The 8592-nt window shown below is 45.2% G+C and overlaps 1 protein-coding gene across 6 annotated transcripts; it reads right to left on the reverse strand.

Annotated features, from left to right (window-relative positions):
• Nucleotides 1-501: 501 nt before the first annotated feature.
• LOC127291858 (ABC transporter B family member 7-like) lies at nucleotides 502-6915 on the reverse strand. 6 transcript variants are annotated; one of them, XM_071818488.1, is made up of 9 exons: nucleotides 6739-6915; nucleotides 5810-5971; nucleotides 5501-5713; nucleotides 4573-4720; nucleotides 3897-3977; nucleotides 3721-3768; nucleotides 3481-3600; nucleotides 3133-3397; nucleotides 502-973 (listed from the first exon to the last, which is right to left on the reverse strand). In XM_071818488.1, the coding sequence occupies exons 4-8, from the start codon at nucleotides 4615-4617 to the stop codon at nucleotides 3275-3277; spliced, it is 417 nt and encodes a 138-aa protein (XP_071674589.1). In that variant the 5' UTR covers nucleotides 4618-4720; nucleotides 5501-5713; nucleotides 5810-5971; nucleotides 6739-6915; the 3' UTR covers nucleotides 502-973; nucleotides 3133-3274. The 6 variants fall into 6 exon arrangements, 5 of the variants coding, with proteins under 5 accessions (XP_071674589.1, XP_071674588.1, XP_071674586.1 ...); XM_071818487.1 differs by having other exon boundaries at nucleotides 4573-4724; XR_011742387.1 differs by having other exon boundaries at nucleotides 3684-3768; nucleotides 3897-4724.
• Between the last annotated feature and the right edge of the window lie 1677 nt (nucleotides 6916-8592).

Consider the following 8592-nt stretch of genomic DNA (forward strand, 5'->3'; position numbering starts at 1 on the left):
CGAGGTCGTCGGGGTCAATTGACCCCAGTCTAACACTGTAGCTCCGGCCCATACTCGTTTTTTTTTTTGAGATGCCACATGCTCGTTCTGGTAACACGCAAGACAGAGCATAAGCAATGAGCTTCGTCGATGAACTCAAAAGAACGTTCACATAAACACCCTAGAAACAGACGTTCTGCCATAACAGAGCACCAGCTGCAAAAACTTCATTCCAGAGCTAATGATACACGTGAAACATGAAACATAAGACATTCAGTTCATGCTATCAAAAGGCATTCAGAAGTGTCGGAGTTGAAACGGACCATACAAAGACAACATGAAAGATGAGAGACAACAGAAGCAATGGCATGAAAGACGAGAGATGACAGAATCAATAGCATGCATCCCGGCAACAGACGTGCCCCAGAGAACTCAAAGGCACTATGCGTAAAGCCAAGATGAACTTACTCAAAAGACATTCAGACATGATCAATTCATGCTATCAACCAAACATCCATCCCAGAGATAAGCTACAAAACCGTTCCTATTAAACCTTCTCCCAGCGGTTCATACAGCAAAAGTATCTGACAGTTCAACTGCAAATTTCACAAAGCAATTTGCAACAGTAAGGGCTCATTTCATGTTATGTGAGAGTGAATCCTAGAAACTGACAAGAGCACATTTCATGTTCTGTGAGAGTGAATCCTAGACACAGACAAGGGCGCATTTAATGTTCTGGAAACTACAGTGTTCGTTCATCCCAAAATTACTCTTCTTCCATGGAGAACAGTCTCATTTCTTGTCTTTGCCCGCGATGTTGAGCTGCTGGAGGCCTGGAGCCCGAGCAGCAGGTCACTGGAGTCCAGGAACAACTTGTTGTTGGAGCTTATGATGGTATGGACGATCTCCCTGTCAGCTTCATCTACCTGAAAGCGACAAATGCAGGGTTGTCGGCCATGGCCTGGCCTATCAGCTCTGCACTCTTAGCCTCATCCTGTTCAGATATATATAGAGAAGCATCAATGTTTGGATCAGGTGATCTAGAACTCAACAAACGAAATGTATAGAACTACCAGTGTTTGGCTCAGGTGCTCTCAAAGTAAGCAAATTAAACATATAAAACTACCAGTGTTATGCTAAAGTGCTCTCAAACTAAAAAAATGCAGTGAAATATATAAACCGTGAAGACATAAACAACATTAGCAATATGCCTCTAGTAACTACTATCTCAAAGTCTGACACTGCGAGAGGAAGTACTGAATAGTATTAATACCATTTATAAACACAAATCATGCTAACATAAAAAATGGCACATCCATTGCTAATAGTGCATAGAAGGACCTGTGAGCATCATAAAGCTTGTCATCTGAACCCTCATCAATATAGTTCATTGCAAGCAATCGATTCTGCGAAAAGAGGTATTCTTTTAAGTGGACCAGGTCAGGAGAGATCTTAATCTATACAGTGCATAAATAGGCATCTATCCACGAAGGAGAAGTCAGCTAACTTAGCATAGAAGGGGAGTTGCTTGTATATGGTGTCCCGACACATTTCCTCCATATCAGACTTTGTACACGTCAACATGGGCCCTACCTAGTTCACTAAGTCCCTCCCTGCTAATTCCTTTTTGCTATTGAATCAGAGTTCGAAGATCAAGATTAGATCACTAAATAATTGAAGGCGTACACGCAATGGGATCATGTGCGTTTGTATTGCTAGATCGACTATGGAAGATTTGATTGACGACAGCAAAGCTTTCTTGTAATCTAGGAATAAACCGTCGAGAATTTCAAGCTCAGAAAAGCTGTAGGATCTTTTCATTGTATTTCCAGCAGCAACAAGGCACTCAGCAGATTGAAATGGCCTTAGCCCTTAGCAACGCTGTAAGTATATGGAAGAGGTGCCAACAAAACCAAGTGAAAGGAGTGCAAGTTATCAATGAAAAACCTATCCATTACCCTTCGGGAAAGAATGATTGGAAGCATGTCTTGTTACTGGGTTGACAGCATGGTGCTGCGGTGACAGCATGGTCATTTTCATACACTGAAAAAAGAAAAACCAACTGAAATCGGCAAAGACTATTCTGTACTCTCGTCCTACCACTACGAAGCAAGAGAATTGTTCCTAGTGTGTTCAGTTCATGAGCTGCTAGACTGCATGGCAACAAGGGATGCGTAGGCCTCATTGGGCAGATGTAGCAGTTGCTCGTGCCAACCTTCCTCAGCGACCACCCCGTTTTAAACAACTGCAACCTTATGGGCCACAGTGATGGTCGACAGCCAGTGAGCCACGACCACTGTTGTCCTCCCAACAGTCACCCTGTCCAGCCCCTCTGTACGATGCGCTCCGACTCGGCGTCTAGCGCGCTGGACGCCTCGTCCAGGAGCAGCAGCTTGGGGTCCTTCAGGATCACCCTCGCGGGATATCCACTGCTTCTGCCCGCGCGACAGCTGCACGCCCTGGTCGCCCACGCTCGTGTCGTACCCTTGTGCGAGGGAGGAAATGAATCGGTGGGCGGGCCTCGACGACAGCGATGATCTCTTCCTAGGATACCTGCTCATTCTTGCTGCAGGCGATGTTTGCTTTGATGGTGTCATTAAAGAGAACGGGTTCTTAGCCTACCAGACCAATCTGCTGCCTGAGCCAGCTGAGCTTGAGGGTCTTCAGATCAACCCCATCTAGAAAAATGGCGCCAGATTCGGGATCGTAGAACCTCTCGATCAAGGCTATCACTCGATTTCCCACTTCCGCTTTCCCCAACAAGCACAAGTCTTCAACAAACTTGTCAGGACTTAGTAATGACAAGCCAGGGTTTAGCACCAACCAATATTATTGAGTTCTAGTTTCAGCTTGTAAGAGCACGCCAAGTCAATTTGTTCTGAGACACACTTCGGTTCCATTAATATTAACTCAAATGTTGTTACACTGCTTAAATTTTTTGAAGGAACTGACAACTTTGTTTACATTGGTTGTGTGCTATCGACTCTGCCTCAGTTTAAGTTATTTTCTTTGTTTAAGTTCTACAGCAGAGAAGTTTACAATAATGTAAAAAGAGCTCTATAAATATAAACTTAATTTTTGTGGGAGAAAACTGATGTTGATTATCAGAAGAAGGGAGTGTCGATTGCTTGATCACGAAAGCAAAAAGTATACCTTTGCCAGATGGTATCCTCAAGCACAAATCTCTGAAGATTTTCCCGTCAGTCCGAGCAGGGTACTTGAAGCTCACATGGTGCAACTCCATATTCCCTTCCACCGGGTCTAGTGTTGTTCCTACCTCAGAGCCTGTGTCAATCTAGGATATCCTATCAATAATCCTGAAAATGGAGACAGCTGCATCTTGCACTTTGGTAAAAGGCCGAGCAAGCGAACTTGACTGAAAAACTCCAACAGCCATCATGGTTAAAGCAAAGAAGACCTGCAATTTTCAAGAAACAGCAGTGGCAATGAGAAGAAGCCCCGAAATAAGTTCCTCGGTCCTATCAGTTTTTTGGTTCTCACCTGGAAGACTTGCCCAACTTCTGCTGTCCCATTGCGTACAAAGAGAGCTCCAACGTAAAAGGGCAGCATAAAATCAGAAGAGGCATCACTGGCAATTGTGCTCGCTTGTTCACACATTTCCTGCAGACAACAATTACAGAAAATTTCAGCAAATAACTACAGAATGATATGATTGCCATGAAAAGGAGCATATCAGCAAGTACCTATACAAGATACGATTGCCGTGAAAAGGAATAATACCTTGGCGTCAGCACCAAAACCCCTCGTTAACCTGGTTTGAGTATAACTCTGTGCAATCACACAAGGAAGGAAGCACAATGCTATGAATGTCAGTTGCCAGTTTGCAATCATGGCATTACAATAGCAACAACTCAAGTGCTTATGCCTACAACAGGAGGAATACTTGACAACATTACCAGGGACAGAAGCCAGCCTCTCGCAAATGCGTTAAAAAAGCCACCCAGAAATGTTGATACGAGTTGGAGAAACTTGCCCACCTCCATAAGCGTGTCAAATGAAAAATGTATCAAACCATAAGTTTCCAGAGATAGCATTTTACGCATTAGATAGGACCTTGCTACTCTAATCAGTAAAATTTGAATACCAGAAGTAGCCACCAAATTTGCATAGTTGAAACTGTCAAGATTCTTATGGAAGGTAACTTACACTAAAATCACGATTCACTTAAAATACCGAAGGCAGGACAGTGCCTGTGACCTTCATAGATCCATGCAAGATCCATGCACCAGAAACATATACTTGAACTAACTGAGCCTGGTTGTGTTATAGTTTCTAAGAGAAACAGTATACTGAGGGCACACGTTGTATACTTAACATCATAGATCTTGCATGAAAACACTTCAGGAAAGGTCTGTCTGCATGTGGCCTTCATAGATCCATGCACCAGTAACATGTACTTGACCTAACTATGAACCTAGTTGTGCGGTAGTTTCTAAGAGAAACAGAAAATGGAAGGCACAAGTTGCATACTTCATTTCCAACTTCTTTCCACAAAAATACTTCAGAAAAGGCACATCATAAAGCTGAATTTTAGGAGCAAGTTATGATTCACATAGATAAGTTGTCTCTCACCTTTTCTCCAATGGCATCTTGAATTAACACCGTGTCACTAGACATCCTTTCAATAACTTCTCAAGATGACGTCTCCATGTCAAAAACAAAAAAATGGCATGTCTTGTTTATGTATATTCTCGAGGGACAGCCCACGGATGCATGCAGCCTGCCTTTCTCCATAAACGACAAGTTATTCATCAGGTGATCTTAAACTAAACAGATGAAACATGTAAAACTACCAGTGGCATCAGGTGATCTCAAACTCAACAAATGAAATGTATAGAGAACTACCAGCGTTTGGATCAGGTACTCTTATAAATTAAACAAATGAAACACATAAAACTACCAGTGTATGGCTCAGTTGCCCTTAAACTGAACAGATGAAACATATAAAGCTACCAGTGTATGGCTCAGTCGCTCTTAAACTAAACAGATGAAACATAAAACGAACCATTGTTAGGCTAAAGTGCTATCAAACTCAACAAATGCAGTGAAATATATGAAACTATGAACACATAAACAACATTAGCAACATGCCACTAGCGAACATACCAATGAACGTCTGAAACTATGGACAAGGCAAATAGATGAAGAATGAAACTATGGACATGGCAAATAGATGAAGTCTGAAACTATGTTCAGTGTTATGAACAACATACCAACTCTAAAACTACAAACATACCAAATGGGTGAAGTCTGAAAGTATGTTCAGTCATATGAACAACATACCACTGAAAGTGTGAATCGATGAACAAGAAAATCATCCAACATAAACTCAACAGATGTTAGGCTAAAGTTTTCCCCACTAGTGAAATGAAACACATGAAGCTATAAAGCCACACAAAGAACACAGGCAATATGCCTCTAGTAAATTTACTGAAACTCCAAACAGGGCAAGTAGATGAAGCCATATGAAAAACATCTATCTAGTTAATATTTTGCTTACTTGTGCCCTGATAATTGCACTTTTCTTTTCTTGCTCAGCCTTGTCAACAATGAACTTGGCACGCTCAGCTTCCTGCGCAGCAACCTGTTTGGCTTCAAGGGCATGAGTGAACTCTTTGCCAAAGCTGAGGCTGGTAATGGAAACATCATCCAGAGCAATATTGCAATTCTTGGCCCTCTCTGTCAGAATCTTCCTGATCTCCCTGCTCACAGCCTGCCATTACATAAATGGCAAGTTATTCACTTGTTCTAAGAAAGAACAGCTAGCACGAAAATATATGGAAACACAACATTCGTGATGAAACGGTACATCTCTGTGTGTGATAAGCTGAGTGGCATTGTATTGTGCAACCACAGCTTTGAGTGTTTCATGACTGATTGAAGGCAAAACTCTCTCATTGTAGTTCTCCCCAGGGTCCTGTACATAGTTGGTAGTTTCTCTGGCATGGGCCGTGTCAAGACCAATCCTCACCTGTCCAAGTTATCAAGTAGTATATCATATATATGAAATGATTTGCTCTGCAAGTGTTTGCTTCTAAGCATAAATGCAAAACAAGAAACCTGCATCTACAGTTTTACAAACGCATGAGCACAAAATGTTCAGCAAGATTTAACTTGTTCAGTGCCGGATAATAATCTTAAATGTTCATGGCAGCATATATATAATGATCAAGCAAGAATGTTATCTGTCACTAACTGTTAAGTGGTGCATTATTAAAATCCAAATAGCTGAGTCAAGAAAAAACGACTCAATCAATGGCAGGTATGCTTAAAAGCTATTGCTTACTGGACACACAGATATGATAATGCTAGACACTTGACATGTGTCCATTCCTCCTACAGGCTACTCAGAAATGATAATTTCAACCACGAAACATGTACAGCAGACCCTATCCATCAGTGCAAACTCCTAATCACTTCACACAAGTGTCTAATCCTCTTATAGGCCAAAATAAGAGAGTAATACTATGTGCTACTAAAAGCAGACCCCTCGGGTCACATGAGGCAGTAGATTAGCATGCTACAACCTCCCAAGCGAAGGAAAACGTTTCCCTCCCGGAGGTGCTGTCGAGCAGTTTGGGTCGACCTGCGCGCGCGCGAGGCAAACCCGGAGGTGAGACGCGAAATCCCACGAATCGGGCAGTAATAACAGAACAGGGGCCGCGCGCGAAGCACCCAACATCATGAATCCGAAGCGGCGGCGAGATGTGCGCGCGAAGGGAGGGTCCGGGGGCTCACCTTGCGGTTGAAGACGACGGCGCGCGGGCGAGGTGGGCGCCGTCCCCGTTGCTGGTGACGGAGACGGCGTGGAGCGCCGCGGCGCCCCGCAACAGCTTGACTGCCCCGCCGGCGCCTTGGTCATCCGCCGGTGGCTCGTGGGGATTGGGAGGGTTTCGGGCGAATTGGGGGGAAATGGAGGAGGAGGGCGGCGCGGACCATGGCAAAGTAGGCTGATTTGGTTTCCCGTGGGGAAATCCAACCGTCCATTTTTAATTTTTTTTTACTCAAGAGTAATCTCAGCCGTTGGATACGGAGTGGGTTAGGCGTCTCTCTCCCATTCTATAAATACAGGCGCTCCGCTTTCTTCTCTAATCACTCCTCACACGCTCACGCCCCGCCTCGCCCGCCTCGGAGAGCAGCAGAAGCAGCGGGAAAGCGGCGACCCCTTCCAGTTCCAGTTCCAGCGACTGCTCCGACCGCGGCTTCTCCTTCCGCCATGGGAAGGTGAGGATTCGCCCCCTCCCACCTCTCCCCTACCCTGCCCCCGGCCTCTCCTTCGTCCTTGCGCTTAACCAGCGCGCGCTTCCATGGCTCCCGTCTCACCACGGACATGTACTTTTGGCCATGTACGGGCTGGATCCGTGCAAAATCTGACGAGATTGCAGCCATCTCCTAGTATTACCGGTTTAGATCGTACCGAATTCGTAGCTGTATGGATTCAAACTGGCCGGTGAGGATTATTTCATGCTTGCTGCTCTCCGGCCGTGTATGGATTTAACGAGGATTCAGCAACCAATTTCGTGCTGTTTGGGTTACAAGGCAACGGAATGTCGTGTTGCGCTAGGGCGATTAATTATTATGCATGAGCGATTGGGGTTCCGGCCTTTACCAGCGATCGATTATGCTTTGTTATGCTAACAACGGATAGGATCTCTGTGCGAATGCTTGATAAGTGTGCCGTAGATCTGATGGTATTTTGTATCTGTACTCTACACTTGTTTGGTTTAGATCGGACGAATCTGTGACTGCTTCTTATCGGATGCAATGCTGGATGGTTTTGTACCAAGAGATAGATCCATCTTCTCTTATATTCAGTCTTAGATGCACTTCTAAACCTCTGCATTCAGTAATTTGGATCCTCGCTTTCAGGTATCCCAAGTACCACGCAGAGGGGAAGGAGCGCAAGAGAAGGAGCTTCGGGAACGTGGTCGACCATGGCTTCGATGAGGATCTCGAGGATGAATGTCGGGCTCTGAAGGCCGAGGACGAGCTTCGCGAGTACTGGGTGGACAGGTGCTTAGGCGAGCGCGCAGATGCTCGCCAGGCCGCCCGCCAGGCCGCCGCCCCCCTCGCCTCTCCACCCAACCAGGCCCTCCCTCCTCCTCCGGCCAACCAGGGCCCCGCAGCTCCGGCCAACCAGGCCCTCCCTCCTCCTCCGGCCAACCAGGGCCCCGCAGCTCCGGCCAACCAGGCCCTCGCTCCTCCTCCGGCCAACCAGGGCCCCGCAGCTCCGGCCGATGGCGCCCCAGCAGCAGCCAACTAAGCTGCTGGGTTTGCCAATGCAATGCCTTTGGTGAAACTTGTTTTGCGGATCGCATGTACTCGTTCTATATCTAGACTACGAATGTTGTTTCACAGTATCTAGACTACCAATGTTGTTTCACAGTATCTAGACTACCAATGTTGTTTCACAGTATCTAGACTACCAATGTTGTTTCACAGTATCTTGCACAACTAGGCCTGGTGAATTGAAGTACTCTCATGGAACCGAGATGTTGATCAGAATTGCATTGACTGGAAGATTACACTTGATATTGTATGTTGCTAATTGCATACTGGAAGTTAGATGTTGCTGGCTTTCATTGTTTTTCT

The sequence above is a fragment of the Lolium perenne genome, chromosome 4 (genome assembly GCF_019359855.2).
Source record: "Lolium perenne isolate Kyuss_39 chromosome 4, Kyuss_2.0, whole genome shotgun sequence".
Taxonomy (NCBI): domain Eukaryota; kingdom Viridiplantae; phylum Streptophyta; class Magnoliopsida; order Poales; family Poaceae; genus Lolium; species Lolium perenne.

Excerpts from the sequence above, each read along its gene's own strand:
- LOC127291858 (XM_071818485.1), bottom strand. The coding sequence starts at position 4,043 with ATGCGTAAAATGCTATCTCTGGAAACTTATGGTTTGATACATTTTTCA. Across the intron at positions 3,769-3,896 it reads GAGGCTGGCTTCTGTCCCTG|AGTTATACTCAAACCAGGTT; the intron begins GTAATGTTGTCA and ends GTGATTGCACAG. Across the intron at positions 3,601-3,720 it reads GTTTTGGTGCTGACGCCAAG|GAAATGTGTGAACAAGCGAG; the intron begins GTATTATTCCTT and ends TGTTGTCTGCAG.